This window comes from Dermacentor silvarum, chromosome 2, assembly GCF_013339745.2.
Source record: "Dermacentor silvarum isolate Dsil-2018 chromosome 2, BIME_Dsil_1.4, whole genome shotgun sequence".
Taxonomy (NCBI): Eukaryota; Metazoa; Arthropoda; class Arachnida; order Ixodida; family Ixodidae; genus Dermacentor; species Dermacentor silvarum.
Genome location: NC_051155.1, coordinates 183,358,122 through 183,384,592, shown reverse-complemented (window position 1 = coordinate 183,384,592; position 26,471 = coordinate 183,358,122). Strand labels below are relative to the sequence as shown.

General features: G+C 46.4%; 1 protein-coding gene across 2 annotated transcripts in view; it reads right to left on the bottom strand.

The window, feature by feature from the left end:
- The window catches only part of LOC119442259 (ras GTPase-activating protein 3-like), a 71,156-nt gene that overhangs the window by 33,540 nt on the left and 11,145 nt on the right, over window positions 1–26,471 (bottom strand). For both annotated transcript variants that reach the window (XM_037707067.2, XM_049662009.1), the window contains 10 exons: window positions 25,571–25,638; window positions 23,990–24,302; window positions 18,980–19,128; window positions 15,660–15,774; window positions 13,944–14,018; window positions 10,951–11,181; window positions 9,298–9,375; window positions 4,247–4,330; window positions 3,866–3,939; window positions 2,998–3,104 (listed from right to left, as the gene is read on the bottom strand). In XM_037707067.2, the coding sequence (XP_037562995.1) occupies window positions 2,998–3,104; window positions 3,866–3,939; window positions 4,247–4,330; window positions 9,298–9,375; window positions 10,951–11,181; window positions 13,944–14,018; window positions 15,660–15,774; window positions 18,980–19,128; window positions 23,990–24,302; window positions 25,571–25,638 (1,294 nt within the window). The remainder of the gene's footprint in view (window positions 1–2,997; window positions 3,105–3,865; window positions 3,940–4,246; window positions 4,331–9,297; window positions 9,376–10,950; window positions 11,182–13,943; window positions 14,019–15,659; window positions 15,775–18,979; window positions 19,129–23,989; window positions 24,303–25,570; window positions 25,639–26,471) is intronic.

Genomic DNA, 26,471 nt, shown 5'->3' with positions numbered 1-26,471 from the left:
ACCAAGAGAAGGGAAGTGCAGTCGAGGATGGCAGAAAACTAGGTGGGGTGAAGAAGTTAGGAAATTTGCAGGCACAAGTTGGAATCAGCTAGCGCAAGACAGGAGTAATGGGAGAGGCCTTCGTGCAAGCATGAATTGTAAAACAAGTGCCCACTGTCACAACGGAACTGTTTTACAAAACCAACTGATGGACGAGTTCGTGTAAAATAATATTGAACATCCCACAAACAAATACAGGGATAGCAACGCAAATCGCACGCTTTAGGAACACTTTAAAATCCCATGCATGTGCCACACGGTGAAAATTGATGGAGAAAATTAATATTGCCAAGCAACGCCAGCTGCTTTAGACTGTTGTATTGTTGACCAAAAAAATATAACAGGAAGAAACAAAGTGGATAGAGCAGACACTCTGAGCATCCTGTCCACTTCATTTGTTCCAGTCCTTTTTTCCGGTCAACAATACAACATGCTGCAACAACAGTCACTATCCTGCTTATAGACTATTTAATGGAGGTGCAGTAGTGCCAGCACCATGGGCTTTTTTTTAAAACAGTTCAATCAATCACAATACCCCAGTACATGATATTAGGGTTGCATTGCATTGTATGCACAAAAATGGTTGTACACACACAGTCAGTGTTTAAGGAGGGTGACAGCTTCACATCAAGAGCACCAAATTAAGAAAATGTCCCATGATACAGCCCAACATGGCGGCCATCCGTAAACCAAAAATAAAATTATATATATATCAGTCAATGACCGATTTTCCGGATGCCCAATTTTTCGGACAAGCCTGATAATTCGGACGCCTTCGGGTCACTGCCACATACCCCATAGAGTCAATGTATATATTGTAACGAAGAGAAGCACAGACAATCGGCCTTCCACCAGAACAGCGTCCACCGATGATGCAGTAGGCGCTTGAGTCGCAGCACCGGTATCCACAAGCGTCACCAGGTCGCCTATCCCTTCCACAAAGACCGGTAACAGGGGAGACTGGCAGGCCTGATAATGGATCCGGGTTATAGTCGACTGAGGGCAATCCTTGGCATTGTGACCAATACGACCGCAAGAGAAGCAGCCGCGTCATGTAGACGCGGGCAGTGTAAGTCCAGTCTCCGGCATACCCACAGCAATACGACGGCGAGTGGTCTGCTGCAGTTCAGCTGCCTTTCGAGCGAAAACAAAGGGTGACGTCTCTGGAGGCTGAGCAGAGAGGATGGCAGCATGCGTAGAGTCGAGCAACCCGTCGACCACATACTGGCGAGCAGCAGGAGAGATCCAGGTGATGCCGCAGTCCTCGAGAAGCTTCACCTTTTCATACACGTAGAGAGCCACCGCTTCGGTTGGTGCTTGTCGGCGTGAGCGCATGCGCATGAAGCGATCGTCATAGGATCCGTGCGGCTTTAGTGACTGCTTTCAGCTCGCTGAAAGCAGTCACTAAAGCCGCACTCCATTCGGCCCAGGAAGAGTACGCAGAGCCGTCATATCTGTGCCACGCCTTGGCGGCATCACGAAGCCGGCTTTCGGCGAGCGACATCCTCACGTCTTCCAGGCCAGGCATGTCTATGTGCCAATGAATTAATTGCGTGTACCCACAACGTTGGATCGTCCTCGAAGCCACGAAACTCTGGAACTTCCAGGGGCGATGGTGAAGGAAGTGTGCTACGTGCAAGGGCTGTTGTGACGGATACCGTGACGTCCTCCAGGCGCTTGGACAGTGCTGCTATGGCCTGTGTGAATGTAGTGATCTCGCTGGAGGCCGCAGTCGAGGGGTTACGAACAGCGTCCAATGATGATGCAGTAGGCGCTGGAGTCGCGGCAGCGGAATCCACGTCCGGGGGAGCGTGTACAGCGTCCCTTGGCGGCAAAGTGATTTGCATAGAGACGGGACGTGAATCCATGACCTGAGGAGTAGGAACGAGAGGCACGGTACCGACGAGATGCAAGGCCGAGAAACCGTGGGCGCCGCGTCCGAGCGGGGCGGCCGGCGCTGTAGGAGGCGCCGCAAGATGACGGAGGACATGCCTGCTCCGCAACACGGTGGACGAGGACGGGTCGTCGAGCAGAGGTTCGTTGAGCGGCTGCGCCATTGTAATGAAGAGAAGCACAGACAATCGGCCTTCCGCCAGAACGCCTGGTTTACTTCTGCTTCTTCTTCCTCGCTCGCGGTCCGAGCGCTCAAGCCCTAGTGCGCATCTTTTGTCTTCACAATATATAAGAACATCAGAAATTTTGGACACAAAAAATGTTCGCCATCCAATTTGCTTGACTTTTTCCCATGACCGCAGGTCCAAAACGGCATTAATCGAATCCACCACCACTGCCATCTTGATTGTCTCACCATGTCAAACCGGCACTCTCGCACGCAGATCCGCAGGCAGCCATAGCCACCACCGCGGCAATGCTAGGCCTGGCAACTTTTACGTTCGCTACCAACCTTGCTGTTCGGGGCCATGTATTTCATTAAAACGATTCGCCGCTGTTAGCAATGGCGCTGACTCAGTCTTTGTAATCCTTGCCAATGGCTTTGAAGCTCGGAAAGCACGGCGCGTTGCATAATGCCAGTTCCTGAAAGTCAGCTTCGCTTTACCACAGCAGTGTTACGCGGTGAAGCATATGCAAAGTAGTGTGGTGAAGCATACCAAAAGTGGGAAGGTGCAATTGTCACAGGACACGGTATGTATTTCTTAATTATACAAGCGTACACCCGCAGTCTCCTATCACAGTACATACACCAATACCTCTAATAAGTGTACTGGCAAGACTTCAGAGCTATTTCGGACGTGCCTGTGGCGATTTGAGTAATTGGGGGCAGTAAGAGGAATGCATTTATTTTTTCAGACAGCCAGACTTTTCGGACATTATCACGGCCCCTAAAGAGTCCGAAAAATCTGACATTGACTGTGCAGCATAACCTGTGCGTGAAAACCACAGCTAACACGTGACCAATAGTCGAGGTCGGGAGACAAATCTTGACACATTGTGGCCCACCTTTCGTCTTTGAGTAGTACAGTTCCTTGGTGGTGAGGCAGAAGTAGCGACGCTTGAAGTTTTTGAGGCCAAGCCTGTTGCGCCCTTGTGCCCTTTTGGTCATGGTCCTGCACAAGACAGGGTCACAGCTCAACCTATGCAGGGCACTAAGTGTTAACTATTCATTGGCACTGACTGATCTCATATCAGGCCAAAAGTTGTGGGGATGTTCAACTTGCGTCCCCTGTTGTTCGTCCTGCCTATAGAACTCTTATGTATCCTGATGTTTGGCTTTCCTGAACGATACACATGATGGTGGAGCCATTGAAACAGCTTAATTAATTAAGCTGTTTGCACAAAACCCCTGGGAAAAGGTCTCTGGGAAAAGAAAATCTGTACAATAAGTACTGTATTTACTCGCATTCCCTATTATTTTTGGCCAGTGCCAGTTCCGAACCAGTGCTCTTATTACAAAAGTAGGTGTTGTTTGGAGGTAATGTTTTTAGTTGAGCTTACAGTGGCTGGCGTGGGAATTGCAATCCAAATTTACAGCCACTTCATTTTTCACTTTTCTATTTAGAACCCAGACCCTTCTCTCGGAAAACCTTCCCTGCTAATTATCGCACCCCCCCCCCCCCCTCTCAGAAGTTTGGATCAATTTTTGCGGAAAAAAAAAATGAGCATTATGCCAGCAAATACAGTATAAGAGCCCAGAGTTTACAATTCATGTTTCTTCAAACAATGTAATTAATTACAGCACTCTGTTATAACCATGGGGCACACCACAAAATTTTGAATCAAGCTTTTATGAATGCAGTCTGAAGCGCTGTGTTCAGTGTGGCAAATGTCTCCTTCAGTGAGATCAGAGCATTGACAAATGCGTACTTACCCTTCCTTCAGGACAATGGACGGTGTGTCAAGGTTTCGCATTGGGACATTTTTCAAGGAGATGAGCTCAAGGTACTACAAAAGAAAGAATGAAAGACATAAAGTTACCTAGCTAACAAATTCAACAGAAATGCATACACATGAAAATTTATCGATTAGTCGTTCACATTTGCAAAGGCAGGAACAGACACTTAGGCATACCAATTTTTGTGCACTGTTGATGTTCATTTCCCTACAAGTTCCCACTTAATCATGTAGTAAAAACTTCATTAAAAATTACTTTATAGGGCATACATAGAGCGCATGATAAGCTCTAACAGTGCACACCATCACATCTATAATACAACCTCTCAACTAGACAAGCTTACATCCACAATCATACCTGTCTCACAGCTTCCTTGTGCTCTTCGGTGATGAAGTTTTCATAAAACTCTTTCATGTAGTCTTCTTTATAAAACGGCTGCGCCTGCAACACACAACAAGCAAGGTTATCAAACTCATGCCTGTTTTGTCTAAAGCAACTCACACAAGACCTTTAAAAAAAATTTATACTACCGTTGATAACCGATAATTTGGGCAGCCTCGCCACACTGCAATTTGCCCCATAAACGTAATGCATAAAGATGACCAAAATCATACAGTGTGCCGTTTCAGCCATCGGTTCAAGTAATAAAAGAGCGACGGTATTGTTTTAAGAAATCAACAGCACCTCTTTTAAACTGATGAGGAGCCTAGTCGATTCAGTAGTTGCCAACTGCAGCCAAGCAACGACAAGCCAAGCCACTCCATGCTAAGTTGTAAAGGCTGCATTGTCCTGCATACTGTGTAGGTTCTACGCATCCAGCATTTGCTCCTTAATGTGTTAAATAGTAACACAGTCTCAGGCTTCTTTTTTTAGGGGCGAAGCTCCTTACAGCGGCACCCGTTTGTCCCCGTCGTAGTAGGTAGCCACGTCTAGTTTTATGAATTGCTCAATAGATGTTGTTGTGTGTCCGTATATGTATGTTTACCCATATATACATATATATGTATACGTATAGTATAACCGGAAGCCGACTTCCGCTTCCGTTTCCACTTCCGGTTCCGGAAGCCAGCTTCCGGCTTCCGGAGAATGCTTCCGGCGTTTTATGAAAAAAAAAAATTCCCAAAGTTGTGTCTGTAGCGCGGAATCGATCCAGGGACCCCTCACTTCCGAACGCGCAGCGCTAACCACTACGCCACGAAGCGCACATAGACACACGCACCACGATGGCAATAAATACCAAACATTAACGAAAGGCCGCGTTTCTAGCGCGTTTCTAACGCGTTTGTGCTAGCGCGTTACGGCCCGTGTAAGAAGCTGGTGTAAGACGCTGTGGCCTCTCCACCTTACCTTCAACGCGTTTCGAATGCGCTGCCCAAGGCGGTGGCAAGTCAAGTTCAAGTCGAGGAGCGTTTATGAATATGGGGGGTATACTCTCTCAGCAGTCATGTGATGGCGTCAGAAAACGCGGTGCACGTTCCGGCATGTGTAAATGGCTGCGTAACACGCTGTGGCCGCTCCCCCTTACTAGAGAGTACTGCACGTTTCTAACGCGTTTGTGCTAGCGTCCCCTTAAGCGGGAGATCCGATGATTCCCTCCGGAGCTTCGCCCACTCATCATCATTCACCCCGTGGATATGCTGTGATTTTTTTTTTTTTGCCGCTATTATACATTTTTGGCATTCAGGATCATCAAAGTGCTTCATAAGGTGCCAACTCCATTCTCAATGTTTGCACCTACGAGGGTGGCTATGCAAGTGCCAGACAATGATTCTTGTGAAGAAACCCTTGGTCATTTGGCTGTATGAGAGCATCCAACCTTTGTTCAGGTTGCCAGGGAATGGAGATTATAAGGTTCATGCGTTGATTGTACTTTCGCCTGTATCTGTAGCAACAGCATGACAATGGTTGAAATACAGGCTGACCAAGTTGCATGAAAGCATATGCGCATGCAACAAAACAATGACAAGTTTCTTTTGGCACTTGTGGAATGAAGTCACTTATTTGGACATTTCAGCAGTACCTGCTGAGTTCGAAATTATCAGTTGGCAACTGCAGTTACTGGGTCCCCTTCCCAGCATGTGGTCATAATGCCGTAAATACAATCGAACCTCGATATAACAAAGTTGTGCTGGCAACTAAAAACTTCGCTAAATCGCAAATTTCATTCATTTGGGGTTTTAAAGTTTCAGCAGTAAAAACGAATTCACAAATTCCCAAAGCATTCCTGGTGGAGAGTATGTCAGTAAGCAATTATAAACAAAGCGCAAGAAGGTCGGGCCGTAATAGCAAAGTTATGAGCGCCAGCGCATACTTCACAGACCACATTAAGAACAATGCATCGATGTGGCACACGGCGTTAGAGATTTGTGTATTGTGTCACGCGACACTGTAAATCTCGGATGCCATGGCTGACTGAGCTTAGTGCCTGCAGCCATCATCAGATGGTGCACAGAAATTAAAAACAGAAGTGCAAACAGGGGATGTATTCTGCGACGATCGCCTCAGCGATACTATCGCCTCAGCGATACTATCGCCTTCGCGTGACGTAGTGCTCAACCAGCCAATCAAAGCATGCCTGACAGCAATACTGTCGCCAAGGCGATACGTACTATCACCGAAAGTGATCATCGCAGAATACTTCACCAGATACAGATCTTCATGTTGAGCGAAAATAATCAAGTCACAGTTTCACCAGGAAAGCTGAGCATTGATGGCAATAGCAAAGCATTAACTACACGAAGTAAGGTTCGTAGTTTTATCGGTGTTACACGGAGACAAACATGAAAGGATCTCACTCAATGATCATGAACTCGCTGTCACAATGCGAGCTGAATGCTTTGCACCACACAGTGTCTCGGAGACTTATTACGGGATCGCCAACACTAGACGTATGGGAATACAATGCACATCAAAGCACAACCCGTCTCGGCTCGGCCTTCGCAGGTGCTACAGATTACCTCCAAGATATGGCATGTGGCCCATGTGCAAGGAGGAGACACGCGCGATGGGGGAGGACCTTCCTCCAAAATTTCCTCAATGTTATCGCTGTTTCTAAAGTGAAACGGTCCTATCTAATCAGACTGTGCGGAACGCAAATACAGTGGAACCCCGATTATACGACTTTGAGGGGACCACACAAATCCGTCGTATAATCCGGGTATCCTATAATCGAAAAACTAAGAATATCGGCAGTGACGCTCAGTTTTACCCAAAAAACGGGTACAGACTGCCTGAATAACTGTTTCCTGAACTGTTTCCAAGAAAGGTAGATCAAATTGTTAAAAAAATTACCGTATTTATTTGATTGTAACGTGAGTTTGCTTTCATAATTTTCGTTGCTTGAACTCGACCCTCGCGTTACATTCGAATACAGTAAAACCTCGTTAATTCGGATTTCACGGGACCGAAAAATTAACCGAATGTCGAATTATTGAGGGTATCCAGCATACAATAGGCAAATGCTTACTACATCAACACGCTTTTTTTAAGTGAATGAATGAGCAAATCATGTTGCGATTCTGCACAAAAGCGGAGCTGAAGGTGAAATTCTCGTCATCTGGTGACTCATTGACCCTTGCAGCGGCGATCAAGGCCTTGCGAATTCCTTCGCAGCACAGCCGCAGCGCGCACCTTCATTTACAACACGCTTTGCACTACCGCACGCACATACCGATTATGTTTTTGGCAGTAAGCAGATCGCCAACAGATCGTCCCTCCATCGCGATGTCGCCGGTGCTCTTCAACATCGACAGCTTTGCACCGAGTCAAAACAAAACAACTGTTTGCCGTAACTGCTGCGGAGAAAACCGCGACCGCTATCGATGCGATTATGAATGGCGGCTTAGCGGTGCTGAAGGCACGCCGCTGAGCCGCCGCTGTTTCGCTGCAACAACTGCAGACGAAACTGCGGTCGCTATCAATGCGATCCTGGATGGCGACTACGCAATTATGAAAGCTCACGGCCAACGCAGTGTTATGCGCGGCGGTAAACGCAAGAATAAAGGCTTTTAAGGCACAAATACGCACGAAGCGTAGCGGCGTTGCTGTCATTCATGTATGATTTTCGCTGATGACTATGGCGACGCAGACTCCGCCGCATTTCGGTTGGGCGCTAGCACCATTTTTGCTCTTTTGCGTCGCGAATTTGCGGCACTCCTCGCTCGCCGAGCTCCAAAAGTTGTCCAAATTACCCATTGTGCGGCCAAATACGTCCGAATTAACGAGAGTTTGATTGCATTGAAAAATGTATACGCTGGCCAGGACCAGAAAACTGGTCCGAATTATCCAATATTCCGAATTGACGAGGGTCGAATTAACAAGGTTTTACTGTAGAGGCAAAATTGGCCATTTTAAAACAAATATTCTAAATCCCGCTATTTTTAGCGTTACGTTGGCAACCTGTAACTTTACGTCTCAATCCAATCCAATTCTCGGGCGATCACTTTTGGAGAGTTTCGCTTACTCATCCCAGCACCCTCGAAGTATACTGCCGACAGCTCTCTTGGCGCTGAATGCGAGCTTAGGACAGTGCCAGAAACTCACTGTCAGGAACGCTTTCAGTGTCGAGTCACACGAAATTTCGCGAAAGTGATCGCCCGAGAAGACCGCCCGAGGAAAGCTCCGTTTCCTCTTCACACAGTCGATGAGTGAAGAGAACGTTTCCGAATTGCGATTTCTTGAATAAAGGTACCATTTCTTTTTCCGTTCATCTAGCGTTACATTAGCGGTCTTACTTTTTTTTATTTCGCGTGACTGGAAAGTCACCCCTCGCATTACAATCATGGTCGTGTTGTGTTACCTTCGGGTAAATACGGTATTTCACACCGATTATCAGCCAGCTGCAGTGCACTTACGTGCCAGCCTGCGTCTGCTTAGGTTCTTTTTTTTTTTTTTCGGCCGGTATCAGAGAGGCGTCGTACGAGGCGGGCGGCATAAAATTGCATCACATGATCGAGGTTTTTAATACATTATTTCTATGGGGGTTTTGCCGGGACCAAACCAATTCGTCGTAAAATGCGGGTCGTCACATAACCGGGGAACGTATAATCAAGGTTCCACTGTAGTGGCATAATTTTTTTAACATATGTGAGCACCAGCGATTACACTGGAATATATGATGAAATGTTAAATATCTAGTACACTTGACCTGTAGATCTGATTTCGATGACCGATGACTAAGCTCGCTGCTACTGTTTTGCTTTGAGCATTACTAGTTTTTCTAGGCACAAGTTTGAACAAAATAAAGAGTTAGATTCGTAGATAGACTCACAGACTTAGCACTGTCTGGTTCTTCACCGTCACTACAACATGACAATATGTCCACTTCTATTCTCCAAAACAAGAAATAGTAGACAAGAAAGTGAATTGGACATAAACACTTTAGCATAGGGCAAGCAAGAAAGACTTACTGATGTGGAGCTGACAAGGTTCCCAAGGGTCTGTATGGACTTGGACACCAACGTCAGTGTCCTGTGACATTGCTCGTCCTAAAAAATTAAAAAATAAAAAGAGGGGGGGGGGGGGGGGGGGAGTGGTTCAGCCAAAAACAGGTCTGCATGCTGCATGTAGATTTGATTCCCAATTTTAAGGGCAAAAGAAAACAGATGCAGAACTTATCATAATCAATTTCTACAGGCACTTCTAAATGCTTTCTGTATGCCACCATGGCTACTCAGAGACTTGTAAGCACTTTGGTCCTAGGATAGCAACAAGGGATGCCCAAATATTCTAACTCTCAAATAACAAATCGAATAGTACTACAGCCAAACCTTGATATAACGAACCTCAATTTAACGAAATTCGCGATGTAACGAACTATCTTAATTTCCCGATCTTAGTTGCATTAAAAACCATGTATTATTTCTCGCACTTTAACAAAGTAATTTCGTGACATGGTTTCAATTTAATTAAATTTTCGGCTATTTCAAGCGTGTACATAGGAGCCTGTATGGCTGGTAAACCTAGCAAAAACGTATAAAAATGTCAGCTGAGGCAAAAGTTATTTAAAGTGTCCTTCCACATGAAAAGTTTGGGCGGCAGAAACGCCGCCAAAGCACGTGCATCGGGACGTGGTAGGCAGGAGACAATGCTGCGCCATTGGTCGCGTTGCTAAACAACTTCCGGAGGCCAGAAGGCACACAGCTGCTCACAGCACTCGGAGAAATAAGACAGCTGATGATTTCTTCTGCGAAAGGGGGATGGGGAGGAGTGAACGCACGGTAACATGATCGAGCACGTGCTAGTGGGGATTTGGGGGGAAGGGGGGACACGAACGTGGGACCTGCCTTCTCCTGCTCGCGCACGTTCATGCGCGGGCCACACGCCTTATCTTGGAAGTAATCTCATTACGGCAAGTGCAAAAGCCGAGCCGAGACGTTTGATGCCTTGATGTGCATTGGCTTCCAGCACGTCTAGTGTCGGTTGATCGCGCAGGCTGAGCGCATACGCGGCCTGTGCGGTCTTATCTTGGAGTGTCACGTCACGTATTCTAGGGTTTCGTAGACGTGTTGAAGCAAGAGGCAGAGAAAGCCTTCGCTCCCTTGTGTCCCCGCTCATGATAGCGTCATCTCGCTGCGGACAACACTATCAGCCGCAGAAGCAGAGTGAACGTGAAAGCTTCACAGGTTCCGCTTCATACCACTGATGTAAAGATATCGTCGACAAGGCATAAAACCAATCTTCGGTCGCCAACTCTCAAGTTCAGCAAAATGAAATTTTTCCTCAATGAAACCACTAGTTTATTTTCTTTTTTGGTTGCCCAATAATCCGGCAAATATTACGGCCCCTTTTGTGTACAAAAAATCTGTTGGCGAATGAACTAACTCGCATAAAAGGTCGAATTTCAATACTATAACAAAATTTTTGTATGCATAAAAGCGAAGTGCCAATTTTACTGACTTCGTTAAATCGAGGTTTAACTGTAACAGCAAACTACAAATTTTTCGTAGAACTTGACGAAACATGAGTAAAATTTAAAAACGAGTACGAATTCGTAAACGTTACAGAAAGTTCAGAAGAGTTGGCAGGTACGCATGCCCGTATAAGCAACCGATGGTACTCACAATGGGCCGGGAGCAGAGCTCGAAGAGCTTGGGGCTGAGAATGGCTGCTGCAAAAAAGCGCAGGAAGAGGAACACAGAAATCACCGAGTACTGCAGCTCTTTGCGGCCAGGGAAGCGGTCAGCTGCCAGGCTCCGTAGCATGGAGAACAAGTCACATAGCTCCCAAGGGCAGGCCACCCACGAGCCCACAATGGCTGACAGTGCTGAACCCACGTAGCCTCGGAGGTGTGCCTGCATGCAATGTGGAACAGGGAGACTGCCATGTGACCAAGTTTGGCTGTGGCTGCAGCATACCAAACCAAATAGGCAATTATCGCTTAACTATGTAAACATAAAGGGAAAATTTCTGCTGATTACTGTAAAGCTCTCAAAGAGTACCAAACCCGTATATAATTTAATACAAAAGATCTTTTTCCCAAAGTTTGGCATGCATAATTTCCTTCTCGCATTGTTTTTATGTCCGAAAACTTGCCACGTTGTTCCGCATGTCTATCGGTAACAGGTGCTGTGATGGAAGTGGAAAACCAAAACCACAAATGTCTATGCCCACCATACCAATACATTTGCAATACATATGCCGCATACCAATGCCAGTGACCACGCTAACCAAGTCTGGCAATCGTTCAGTTTACTCGTTACCCAAGCTGCACAATGGCAGCAATGTCACGAAGGCAGCAAGCAAACACTGATTTTGGTTGCTGAAACTACCAGAAAGAAAAGAATCTCCTTTAAAAGGTCCCTGAAATGGTCCGGACAATGTTTGTATATGCGTAGGGTACAGCTACAGTAAAACATTAGCGCCACAATTTAAGTGAAGAGTCTCATATTAAGAGATCTACGTACGATGACAAGTTATCCTCATCCCTAGCCATGCTTTATCTCCTCAACTTGTTTGCTGAGTGATCAGGGCTAAGCTCCGCCTTTACTGGCTCTGCTTCATGATGCGACAGCGTGTTGTCTACTTCTGGTTGTCTTGGAGGCAGCACACGAAGCCTCTCCAACCTCTGCGCTAGCCGCCTGGCGGTCCATCCCCCACGAGAGCTATCCAAGCAGTGTGCGTTGCGACGTTCTGTCGCGGCGGCAAGCGTGTCCGATAGTCAGGTTACTACAGAAAAGCTTGGCATTTTGACAGATGGGCGGAGGCGTAAACTCAAGCCCTTCTATACTACTACCGCTGTGATAAAGGGGCTTTAGCGTAAACATCAGCGGCCTGCACAGTGCAGTCACCTGGTGGCGCAGACCTTAACCAGTAAAACTTAGACCTACTACTGCTGTAACCAAGTGTAAAACATTTAAAAAGACAACATGTTCACGATTGCATTCCTGTCGAAAATTTGAACCAAGAGCAAAGTAGAATACACTTGGTTACTGCTCTATTAGCTCTGTGTGTTTATCTGGTAGGGCTATCTGCCACCAGGTGGCTGCACTGTGCAGGCCGTTCACGTTTGTGCCTTCGCTCACCCAGTAAAACGCCCAGTCCGCTTACGCTTGCGTTCGTTCACTCGAATACCGGACACACTAAAGCTCTTTATTGTGGTAGTAATCCTGCGGCATGAAGTGACAGCTGCAAACGCGCAGATTCTGGTGCCAATTGGATACTGACAGTCCGATGCGCTGCAGCCACTCCGCTCGTCTGCTGCCTTGCAGAGGGACACGATGTCGCAGCTTGACATATCACTAAGCGTTAACTTTGGAGCCCACAATGCCACAAGGGCGAACCATGGTGCTCACGAAAAGAAAGCTTGAGACCAACACTGACTGCACAGCTCCCGTCAACACGGAGCACGTTGTAATACAAGCATACAACATTTGCTGTGTGCCGGAAGTGCTTAAGTGTAGTGATAAATTGTCGTGTATTCTCTTTCTGCAACTTTTTCTATCGAAAAAAATTAACCACCATTCCAACTATAATACGAACAACATCTGCTTACCATAAAGTTGGAAAAAGTATCGATGACGTGCCCTGGGTAGCCAATCGGATAGCTCGCCCTACTGAAGTCGAATGGACAACATGCATCAATAGTAGGGATGGGCGAACATTCGGTATTGTCGAATATTCGATCGAATAATTCTATATTCGTTATTCGCTTCGATTTGAATTCAGGTATTCAATACTTTCGAATTATTCAGCGCTCTCACATAGGCAGCCAAAAGCCACGGACGGCCGGTACACATCTCGGAGGCTATGCTTCAAGTCATGGCTGCCATACATCAACCATAAATCTCGAAGGCTATACGTTTTTGCATTAAAGAGCCGAAAATGTGCGACACAAAAGAGCAGAAACGGCGCTAGCGAACAACTGAAACGAAGCGGCGGAGTCCGCATCGCCATAGTCGTCAGCAGAAATCATACGTGAATGACAGCAACGACGGAACGCTTCGTGCCTATTTGTGCCTGTATTGCGCTTAACGCCACGCATAACAACGCGTTGGCCGCGGGATTTCATAGTCGCCATCCATGATCGACGCTCGTCGATAGCTGCCGCGGTTTCTTCCGCAGTGGTAGCAGCAAAAAGTAGTTTCATTTTGACTCAATACGCGCGTCGGCCGCGTGCCTAAAAAGCTGCGTAGTGGTCGGAACTAGCACAGACTCAAAATAGAGTCGGTACTAGTTCTAATAAGACCTTGTGATAAAATGGTATAATTAAGTGTCCCCGTGCAATAAGCCCTGAAAACTGTCAGTCTTTCTCGGCATATGTCTTGGTTGCGATGCTGTCTTGTTGTGGCTCCTTACGATTGCAACCAGTTTTAGACCATGTGTGTTGCACGTCGCCGTCAAAGTAGCTTGCTGAACACTACCGTTGGCCCCAAACACGTTGCGCGCTAAGCCTAGCCTATTAGGGTGGGGCGGGGGGGAGGGATGTTCCTTGGCACTTCATGGAGCTTAGCAGGATTCCCTGGGACCAACATGCTTGAGAACCCCTGACATACAATATAGTAACAGTCCATCCAAGGTATCAAATACAATGCAACCGCCAGTGAAGTAACCTTACCTCATTTACTTTCAGGGACTCTCCATCCTTCAGCCTTGTGGGGTCGATTTCACACGGTAGTCGCTCAGTTAGAATCTGGTGGAAAGGAAGGAAGGAAGAAAGGTCTTGTGTGAATGTAATACAAAACAGTCTGGAGGTGAAAAGTGAACTAGGTAACACGAGCCTGAAGGGTGAAAAACAAAGTAGTTTATCACTTACTGTTTTCTGCACGCATTACTGTTTTCGTGTGTACACTTACACCATAAGTTACAGTCCAGAAAAGAGTTCCAAATATAACTTTATCGCTTAAAAAAATGCTCCGGATTCATTCATAAAAAAGCAGAATGTCAGTACATGCCCTTATCATGTTATATTTCCCAAGTATTGCAGCTGTGAAGTAGACATTGCAAGGATGCGTCAGCGGAATGTGCTGTTGCAGTGTAACACAGCAAAACCTCATTAATTCGACCCTCCTTAACCTGGAAAATCGGATAATTCGGTCTCGTTCTCTGGTACCGGCAGGTGTATGCATTATTTAATGGAATAAAAGTCTCGTTTATTCAGACACATCGGGCCGCACCTTGGTTAGTTCAGACAACTCTCCGAGCACGGAGTGCGGCAAAAGAGCAAAAGCGGCGCTAGTATCCAACGCAACGAAGTGACAGAGTCCGCATCGCCATAGTCATCAGCGGAAATCGCACAAGAAACGCTTCGTGCCTTTATAGCCTTTAGTTTTGAGTTTACCACAGAGCTTTACTGCTTTGATAACTGCGTAATCATCATCCAAGATCGCTTTGATAGCCACCACGGCTTCATCCACAGTGGTTGTGGCAAACCGTAGTTTTGTTTAGACTCATAGCGGCATCGGCCGTGTGCCTTCATAATCACATAATCGCACCATCCACGATCGCGTCGGTAGTGACCGCAATTGAGGCAAACAATACTTTCGCTATATCTCAGTGAGCATGTCGGCTGCATGCCTTCCAAATAGAGTGGTCAATAATCCATGTTCGCATTGATAGCGATTGTGGTTTCGTCCACAACGGTTGCAGCAAGCAGTAGTTTAGTCTTGACTTGGTGAGGTCAGAATTTCCGTGGTCGTCATCCATGGTCAACGATAGCAACCACGGTTTCGTTGCAGCCGTTGCGGCAAAGAGTAGTTTTGTTTTGACTCGATGTAATGGCTTCGCACGCAATATCACAAACACGGCGGAAGATGATGAAACACAGAGGATGAAGAGCACCTGTTACATCGCGATGGATGAACAATCTGTTGGCAACCCAGCTTACTGGTGAAAAAATAATCAGGATGTGCGGGCAACAGTGAAATGAGTGTCTCGGATGAAGACGTGCGCTACGGCCGCACTTCGAAGGAAGTCGCAAGGCCTTCGCCACCACAAGCAATAATTGATCACTAGATGACAAGAATGGCAGCTTCAGCACTGCTTTTGTGCGAAGTAGAAACGGTGTCTGCTGATTCATTGACAAAATAAAAGCGTGTTGATGTAGCAAACATTTTTTTATTGATTTCTCGATACCCTCGATAATTTGACATGCAGTTAATTCGGACATTTCTGACATCCGAATTAATGAGGTATTACTGTGTCAGTAAAAATCAAATGAATCCTTTTCTCAGTATGTGCATGTCCCATGCAGTTCAGTCTATCCGTTAACTAGCCTGCAACAGTGTGATTAAGAAGTCGGGAGGCACTGAAGACATTTACTTTTTCTTCTCACCTTTGCCACGACTGTCTTGAGAGTATCTTGCAGGTAGAGCATGCCTGTCAGCTTCATGTACTCATCAACACATTTGGAGACCAGCGTATTGCCTCGGAAAATAGTGTGCGGGTCCCTGCAGTCAAAGACAAAAGATGATGTATAGTGTTTACTGGCACAAGGGCCAAGTATGGCCAAAGAGCGCCAAAAGACAAAAGAAAAAAAAAGACAAAGCAAAAAAAACATACAAAATGAAGAAACATAAAAACAAGCTTCACATGTAACTATATGCCCCTATGTTTGCAACTAGAAGTATTCACACTGGAATACAAAAGAAATCATAGCACTGACAATGCAAAAACATATTTTTTAAAACAAAATTGAGTGGCTAGATACAGGTGCAGTTAAAAAGTCAATGGGATCAGTAGGATATGAACTGTGTGGCTTTGCCACCTAGGAAAACTACCCTATAGTGCGGAATATAGGTCAAGGCTTTTTTCCAAAACATATTACTAAAAAATCACCCCTCGTCTTATATACCAATCCTTGGCACAATCTGGATTGTCGTCTGGCAACACGTGGAAGCCACAGATCTTTTGGCATCCACATTGCAATCGACTTCATGCGGACCGACTCCTTGACGCTATCCAACCGACCCTGCCCGACGCCATCGTCCCTTTTTGTTCGGCTAGCGTTTGTGGCATCTCACGAACAGGTGCAAAATGAGAGTTGGTACTCAGAACCAGTTCACCGCTGCATTTAAAAATACAGTTACAGAGTACGCTGCAGCGAATGGGAATATGTCCGTCCAGCAGCACTTTGGCGTCTGCAAAGAAAGCGTCTGGTACTAGCGAACGCAGAAAGGTAAGCTCTCTGCGTGCAATGCGCGGAAGAAGTCTTTTTGCAGGCGCTGCGTGGTGCACCCTGAACTTGACGACAAGGTGGTACATTTCGTTCGCAAGCATCGTGCAAGGTTCTAATCCGCATTAAAGCCATCGAGCTCGCCCGTGAAGCTAGACTGTCGAGGAAGCAATTGAAGGGCGCCATCTACTGAGTTCATCGCTTTACTTCGTCAGCACACTTCTATCTGTCAGAAGCATAAGAGGACAAGTTGGTGGAATTCCAGCGCTATGTTATCCTTCTCTGGCAGCAGCATGACTGCATAATGGCTCAGATTGGCAATGCAGATGAAACGGCGTTGTGGTTTGACATGCTGTTGCCCACAACAATCTGCGAACGCTGTGGGGATTGAGGAATGCGCCGGCGCCATTGCACGGGCTTCACCTGTCTGCCGTCCCCCGTCGCCCGCTCCGAACTGGTTTCAGTGGTGGCACTCCACATACGGTGGTTTGCGGCCACGTTCGACTGCGAGTTGCTGAGCATGGCTCTCTTAATATCCGGGACCAGCGCAGGGTATGTACATGCTTTCCTCACATCCGCCGACACCTTTGTGACTAGGACTTGAGCTCGCGCACGGTGGTCAACATGCACGATGGCCCTCATGGTCAACTGCATCCAGACAGTCTGAAATCAGTAGCCAAGCATACTCCTGCGGTGTTCGAGAATGCTGGCCTTAGATGCATTTGATGGGAACTTAACCGCAGGTGTGAAGCAGGCGCTTTGCGACATGAGGGCGGACCTTGCAGTCATTCCGGGAGTCATGACGCCAACTCTGCAGCCACAGGACGTCATGCTCAACAAGCCTTTTAAAGATTGTGTGCGTGAACTATACAACCAGTGGATGGTCAGTGACAACCCAAAGACCCCAACTGGCCGGCTGCGCAGGCCGCCTCTCGCTACTGACCACATGGGTGTCCAGGCTTGGCACTCGCTGCCCAGTGACATCGCAGTGCGTGCGAAGAAATGACTATATTAGCAACAACCTGAACAGCTCCGAGGATGATATGTTGTGGTGTCGACCTATATTCCGCTTCAACATATATTCTGCATTATACGGTAGGCACAAGTAGTGCACAATACCAAAGCTTTTGCAGATAATATTTGCCACCCTGTGCACCTTTCATACTGTTATCATCGGCAGCCTGTGTAGCAAACATAGCATACAAAAAGTACACAAAGAAGCATTGCCGATGTACTGTACAGTGTGTTCCATTAGCTTTGTTGCAGATGCCTTCTGCACTGAGCCTCTCAATATTTAATTTTTGCAATGCTGACAATGCTTGGGGTTTCAAAACGCATTGTGCCTCTAGACAAATCAACAAATTAATAAAATCTGCAAACTGTGGCCTAAACATCTTAACTACCGTATTTACTCGAATCTAACGCGCACTTTTTCCCCGATAAAACGGGTCCAAAAATCACGTGCGCATTGGAATCAAGTACGACCCTAAATCTGCATTACGATATCGCCACTGGCATTTCAAAATGGCCGCCTTGTAAGCGCTTCAAGCCTAGCTGCCGTAGCTTCCTCCATGTGCTGTAGTACCTGTGCTTAGGCATTAATCTACCATCTGTCTTCCTGTTTTCTGCATTTGCCGTGGCATTTGCTCTATCAGCATGAAGTGCCGAGTTTATCGTTATGCCGCATTTAAAAGGAAAGTGATCATGTGAGCGGATATGGAGAGAAATCGGGCCGCGTCACGGGAGTTCGGAGAATCCGAAACTTGCGTGCGAGACTGGCGCAAACAGGAGAGGATTTTCGCCAGCAAAGCAACGCGGAAGGGTTTCAGTGGCCCGAAGCAGGACATATTCTGCGACGATCCACTTCAGCGATATGATCGCCTCGACTTATCTTGGAAGCGATCTGCAACAGGGAGTCCAAGCGCGCTGTGTTTTCGCCGCTTATCGTTTGCGTTAAAGCGAGAGGCATGCTAGCGTGAAGGTCCATTCGCTCGCCATTGCTGCCGCGCTTCGTCACGCCACACAGCGAGTTTCCGCAGTCATCGAGCAAGATGTGTTCATGTTTCCTTGTGCACGCGTGACACCATGCTTGTTAATTTAGTTCGTAAGCGAATGTTTATAAGTTTACACGGCTGATAAAAAGTACTATCCTTACTTCGTATAGCTGTCTACTAATTTGCTATCGCAATCGATGCAAAGCTGCAACATTTTTTCTTTAATTCATCGCGACTTTAGTGCATCGGGAGTAAATTTTTTTTTTTCCAAATGAGAAAATTTTATTTCTGTATGAAAGCATGAGGTGCACGGTACTGTAAAGTTTTGTTTTCTGTCTTTTGGTCACGGAACACGGGTGCGCGTTACAATCGAGGGTGCGTTAGAAACGAGTAAATACGGTATTTGCTGTTGTTGAGGCAACGCGGACGTTCGGAAGTTTTTGAAAACAGTTTAATACAGTGAACATTACAATAATCCACACTTACGTTGCACCAGCCACCTCCCAGCTGGCCAGCGCTCGCAGCAGGGGTAGAACAGAACTGTGGCTCTTGAATATTTTAACCAAAGGCTGAGCCGCGTCATCCTTGTGTTGCACCATCTCGCCCAACACATAAGCTGCACTTGACGTCACTGGCTGCAACCAATGCACACACGGTGGGCAATCAGTCTCAAATTTTGCAGCAGATGACAAAAACTCCCACAGAAGAAACAGGTAGACAGAAAAAGACGTTCTCAAATGGATATTGGAGTTGTTGGGGCCACCATGCCCAACTCATTAGTCCACATAATAAGGATGATGCATGAAATTCCCACACAAATACATCACAAATTAGCTAAACAACAAACAAAAGAGAAAAAAAAATAGCAACTTAAACAGACCAACATACTCATGGTTGGTTTCTGCCTTATGGAAAAATGCATAAGAACTTTCGTTAACTAACAGCAATTTCACCAATTAAGAAATAAGTGAACCAAGTATAAACCTTGGTGAACACTGAACAGGAAAGAGAATTCCAATGCCAGTGCAATGCGCATCACTGTTTGCACTTTGCCTTTTTCTTTGATACCTGAGCTTGGGCACGTTTTTGGAAGTCTCGTTTTCTACATTTCAGTATTGCTTAGCCAGTCCTGTTACAGTCTACTGAAGGCTACCAGTAAATGTAACGAAGCAAATAATTGAACTAGTGAGATTGCTGGTTACACATTCACAAGAAGCCCAGGTACCCATTTCCTTTTAGGTAGGCAAAAGTCCATTGCTTAACCTTTTTAATCTAAGACTGCAAAAATACAGAATTTCCGAATGTTGTGAACATTTTCCTGGCTCATACAATTTCTTAATCTATCCTTCATCGACCCAAAGATAGCTCTGGAGCATAACACTTTTTCTAGGAGATTCTTACTAGTACTGACTAGTATGTTACGAATGCGAAAGCACATTTTTTAAAACAAATACAGTTGATCTCACTCATAACGAACCTGACAGTCACGCTGATTGCGTTCATTCTATCTGAAGTTTGTATAAAGTAACTTTTCATATTACTGAGAAAAATAAAAAATCAATTAAGAACAGTGTTTATTTCTTTAAAAAGTCTTATGTGCATCTGCTTTTTCAAAGCACGCCCTATCACCGCGTTTTCTTGCCTCTCCATGGCCAGGGGTGGGACTGTCCCAAAGTAATTTTGGCGCAATTTCTGGAGCAGGTCAAAATGTGTTTTGTAGCAGTTTGGAGCAGACAAAATAACATTTTGGAGCAACTTGGAGCAGACTCAATTTCATTTAAGAGCAATTTGGAGCAGATAAAATTTTAATTTGAAGCAGTTTGGAGCCGGCCAATCTGAATTTTGGTGAAATAATGGAATACGGCAACGCACTTCGAAACTACGATGAAACACAGAATAAACCAACAGGAAGCTCGTAGTGGAAGCGCACTTCGTAGCTATAGAAATATGGAAGAGTGGGTAGAGCGGGGGCTAGGCGCATGCTTTCCTGTAAAGCCGGAAACACCGGTTTCACTACGATCAAACTACAGTAAAAGCTCGATGATACGATCACGGCTAATACGAATTTCCGGATGATACGAATTTTTCTGTGGTCCCGGCCAAGCCCCATTACTTTGCAACGTGCTAGAGAACGGTTGTTACGAATCGATTTTCAGCCTGCGTCGGTTGATACGAATAAACGCCGCCCCACCGACGGCCGCGAAAGAGAACAGCGCGCAGTCACGCGCTTTCTCTCCTTCTCTTCTGGTGTGGAGACGCGGCGCCGGACAGCGCGGACTCCGCGACTGGGCGCGAAGAGTTTGAAGCGGTGGCGCTTCAAGAAATAAATGCTTTTTACGTACATGTGCCTGAGTGAGTTCACCTCTGACTCTTTAATTTAGCTACAGTCGAATCTCGTTAATTCGAACACGCTTATTTCGAACATACCGCGCACCGACAATGCTCTTAGCAGCGCGCCAAATAACGCGGCGGCGCCTCCGACCGGCATTGCTCCGACACCGCCATAGAGCAAAAGCTCAGGAGAGACCCCTCAATGCCGCGCGCGAAGGAACGGAAAAAAAAAGAACCCGCGGCGGAAATTTCCCCCTCTCTCAAATTGCAAGGTCGCCGTTTCTGCATCGCGCCGGAACAAGCGTGTACGTGCCGACTAGAGTGTTCTAGACAACCGTATTCTAGCACACACTAGTGCGACGTCTCAGCCACGCGGATAAAATGGCAGTGAACCCTTCTCCTCTACTTTCTAGTCACATGTTGACCTTGCACGCTGCAGCAGCAGCGCAGAGGGAAGCAGCGGCGGAGGCACAGTCGGGCCAACGAAACTGCCACGCCCGCAAACGCTCGCTTCCCGATAATGGCAGAAAACGAAACTTCAGGGGGCGGCCAAAATAAGCTGGCGCCAGCACGGCGGCGGGCGCACACGGAGATGTGCGCACGGAGTCGAAGGTGAGAGAGCTACGAGGGAGTTGAGAGGGAGGGCGAGGGGAGCCACCGAAGCGGCGGAGTTGACGCGGCCAAATCCTTTCCCTGCCGCCCTCCTCCCTCACCTTCGACGGTCTCCGCGCGCACCCGTGTGCCGGCGCCGCCCGCTCGCTCCCTGAAGCTTCGTTTTCTGTCGTTATCGGGAAGCGACCGATAGCCGGCGTGGGCAGTTTCGTGGCCCGCACTTGCTATGCGCTTGCGCGCCGCGATATTTCACGACTCGCACCGTTCGTGCATCGTGCTATGGTGCACGAATACTTCAAAAATACGTTTTTTTAATTCAAACAAATTTTCGGGCCCCTTCGAGTTCGAATTATCGAAATTCGACAGTAGTTTTAATTGTGTTTCGATGATACGAATTTCGGCTAATACGAATATTTTTCGTGACCCCGTGAGATTCGTATCATCGAGCTTTTACTGTATATATTTCCGCACCTATGCTCATGACGATAGCGGAAAATATTCTCCAATTATGCAGTCCAATCGACGCTGTAACATAATTTACATGTCACCATATGTCACCGCAGACGAAGAGAGCTGCAATCAACCCTGGGCTAGTATAATGTAAAACTATTCCAATCTGTTTTTGTTGCAATAGCAATGATATGGACACTCCAGGCGTATTTCTGCCGTCGCCATCGCCGTGATGTTCCATACAAAGTCCAGGCGCGATAACATCCTCGCTGCGCAACTGTACGTGCGAGTAAAAGTGTGAGGATGAGCCGACGATGGCGGCTCAATCTCGAGCGCGTGAAGAAGGAAAGTGGGAACAAAGTGCGCCATCTTCCATCGCGCGCAAGGCACCGGGAGGAGGGGTCGTTCTACTCCGGCGGCTGCTGCGTATGGCGCGACCGCGCGGGCCCTAACTTGAAAGCGATCTGCGATAGGGACATAGTGCAAGTGCCGATAGCTTGGTGTACGCTGTTTTTCACTGCTTAGTTCGCATTGAAGCAAGGCAGCACAAAGGTGAACTCGCTCGCTGCAGGCCGCGCTTGCTCACTCCAGCGTTTTCACAGCGAGTTTCTGCGGTAATCGAGTAACACCACCATGCTTGTTAATTTAGTGAGTGAACACATGTTTATAAGTTTATATGGCCGATATAACTACTATTCTTGCTGCTTATAGCTGTCTACTAATTTGCTATCACAATCGATGCTTCGCCTTTCGGGCGATACTGCAACGTTTTATTCCAAATACGCCATTAGCCCTTCGTGATAGGTCAAAATGGCTCACGTCTCGCCCATACGGGCATAATAACAGATTGGAGTAGTTTTATGTTATACCGGCCTTGGGGACACAGATGCCCGCGCGCTTCACCCGCTGCAGCGAGTGCCTCCGAAATATATAGTTCGCTCACAGCGCTCTCAGCCTACTTTTTGTTGTTTTGCACCTCAGCTAGGGAGCGTTGCGCCGCTCGGCCCACTAAACCGTATTCTAGTATTCTAAACATAGCCGCCCTAGCTGTTCCGACAGCAGCGACAACAGCTGGCAGTTGCCGGAAGTTGCCTGCCACTTGCCGGAAGCGCTGACTAGTCCAGTGGTCCAGTGTTATACGTGCGAAAATTATGAGAAACCAATGGGCCAACTCGCGAGCTCTCGCGAGTTGGCCCATTGGTTTGCCAGAGCAAGTAGCATAGCCGCCGGGACTTTTCCTAGTGGCGTGTCCCAGCTTGAGCCTGTGCTTTCGCAGCGCCGTGCTATAGCCACCCGTGTCTGTATTTTCACCCTTGGTGTGGGACCCCTTTGGTTCCCTGTCGCCCGGTCGTTTGTGCAGTGCTGGTGCCACCGGAGACATTAAACGGTTTCCGTGAACTCAGGGCAATAATGTGTTGTTGCGTGCATCGCTCGGTAGCCCCTTGCAGCCTGAGCTCTTGCACAGCGGTGCTAGAGGCGACGGCTGATGCAGCCCTGTGGCTCGCTAAGCTCGAACCCGCGTTGGTCGGTACTCCTGTGAGACCCTAAGACTCCACAATGCTGAAGCCAGCATCCCCACGTACATGTGGAAAGTGACTGTTTCTCTACAGTTTCTTTTTTTTTATTTTTGTCTAAAAAAATTTTTTATATGCCTAAACACAGAGATGAAGGTGCAACACCATGTGACACGCTGACATCTTGATGTTAGTACATTCTGGATTTCCACGCCATTTGAAAAGCACTTGATTGGTACATTTCTTCATCTGCGACGACACAACAGTCTAGGTCAAATAAGCAGCAATTTTCATGAAAAGCTGACGACAAGAATATCATCAAACCACTTCAACACAGTTCCACATGCATCTGACCTTACACCCGGGATGAATATTTTATGTACTAATCGCTTCAGACGTAATTTTGAAAAGGGTTGAAGGCATGTGTTAAAGCGGTACTAGAATGGATACTCGGGGACCATAGGGTATATGATGGCAAGGGACAACACAGAATATAACCTATTTAAATCACAAAGTTAACTTCCCATTTTATTTTTTTGTATGAGTACATAGTATTAGTGACATTTTACTCGTGGATGGAAAAATTCACCTTTACATTGGGTGACATGAGCAAGAGCTCACGAAGGTCCATGTAGAAGTGACTAGAGAAGACCCGGTCCGATGTAAAGAAGAGCTTGAGCCGCAGGGAGCCGAGGCTGCCTGCTGCCGCTCCATTGGCTGATGATGGTCCCGTGGCAGTGGGGGGTGAGCGCTGACCCTCTGAGCGTGGCTGCAGAAGGTACCAGGCCTGGTGGGAACAGCTTCGTTCCAAAGCAAGGTCACGGATGGGGATCCGTACCTCCCCGAGGAACACGCTTCCAAACATGCCACCCACCCCACTCAGGTCATGCTGCAGGCAGACCCTGCAATGACGACAGCAGCAGCAACAGGAGGTCAATGACTGTGACCACTGGCCAACCCAGCTACAACCATAGCAGTATGTGTTACAAAGAGAGTTCCAAGTCTATGACAAAGTATTTTCACAGACTTAAGGTTTCAACAATCGAGCAGGCCACCACCAACCACCGCTAGACTAATCAAACGGGACTAGACTGACTGCTATCTAACTAAGCTTAGCCAAAAAGAAAATTTGAATAATTTTATAGCACATAAAAACTAAACATGAAAAACAGAATTTATTTTTTCAAGGAAAGGCTGCTACAAACCTCTGGTAGAGGTGCACAAACTTGCATGACCTAACATTTACAGCATATGTAAACAGAAACAAAGCCACTCTATGCATGACCCTCTATGCACTCTAAGACACTGTTGGTTCATTCACACTTCACTGAAACATCTGAAGAAGGAGCTGAACTATTTAGTTTGTGATTTTGTGTCCCAAAAGCGGAAGGCTACTAGGGGCGACATGACAGAGGAGGGGTCCTAATTAATTTTAAACATCTGGGGTTCTTTAATATGCATTAAAATTTCAGTACATGACCACTTTTAGATTCCACACGTTGTAATGGAGATGCCACAGCCTAGCATCAAACCCATGACTTCCTTTGTTCTCAACAAATAGAACATCAGCCGCATGCCTGGGCCTAATGGTGCCTTGAGCCCTTGTCTTGATACTATGCTGTCCAGTGTGATAAAACCACCTTTTGAATGCTTTTACGCTCCCCCTGGTGAGCCACCCCTTATATTTCAACTTTTCTTGCAGTGCAGCCAGAGGTAGGAGTACGTGTGTACACCCCTTCTCGTAGCTTGTGTGGGGCAACAAACAAGTAGTAACAGGAAAGCCCTGCTACTTGTGACATGCGAGCCAATGCAAAATAAGGCAAACAAAGCCCTGGACTACCTATGCAGCCCGTTCTCAGAATCCTCTAGAAGTCTAGGCCACTGCTACCAAAGCGCCTGGCCCACACCAGGCAAAATATAAACCTCCAATTAAACCATTTTTCAACACTTTCAATCTGATCTGGAACACCTCACTCCCTTTAAAGCATGGAGATAATTTAATGTGAAAAACTTCGGTACAAAAAATTTGTTTTCAATCTAAGCATGACAAGATCAGCTTGAACACAAGAATGACAGCCAAACATTTTAATCAATGACAAAGTCCGCATAAATACCTGTGTCCAGCTAACAAAGCCACTGTTACAAAACTTAACATCAAAATATTTCTCACCTAAGTTCGAGGTTGCTAAGCTCATCCTTTATAGAGCGTATCTGCTTGTCTGACCGCTGTGGCTTGAGCTGCAATGAGGCATATCAAAGAATGCTGTCACAAGTAAATAACCAACTACAGCATAGGCAAAGCGAAAAAGACTGCCCAGAACAAAACATGAAAGTTGGAAAAGACTGTAACAGGGCCACGTGTGATGCATTTCTTCAAACACACCGTAATACACACAACACAAGTCCCATTGAAACAGGTGGCATCATACAATTTCCATGATGTTAGTGCATAATATACTAAGAGAAAACATCAGAAAAGAAGCTTGCACCAAGGAATCACTAAAATACTTGCACACAATGACATTTCACTACTAAACGTTAAAACTTATGTAAAGAAACGGAAAATATATTATCAATGACCCCTCATTGCAGTTTTTAAATTTTCTAAAAAACTTGAGTAAAGCCTTTTATGTGAACAATTGTGGTGCACATGCTCTTTTGTTTGTTACATTATTCTTTTGACACATAAACGAAACACAAAGGACCACTGATAAAGTATAACGGCATAAAAATGCACAATATATGGCAGCACTATGTCCATCTTTTGTCCCATACTTCCGTTCCATCGTTACTGGACCACGGAACAAATGATGCAGTGCTTTACCTCACTGATCGAATTAACGAAATATTTTACTTACAGAACCAAAAGCGATCAGAAATCTGGAAAAAAGCACAGCAGCGTGGTTTCTAAGCTCCTAAGATGCACTCTTTTAGCAAACATTTGTCTTACGCACACTAATATGGTGTTCCCTTTAAGAGTGGAGAACACAGCACCAAGATGGGATTAAGCAGGTGTGTTCGAACACTAAAATTTCTGAATCAAAAGCAAATATTCGAGAAAAAAAAATGTC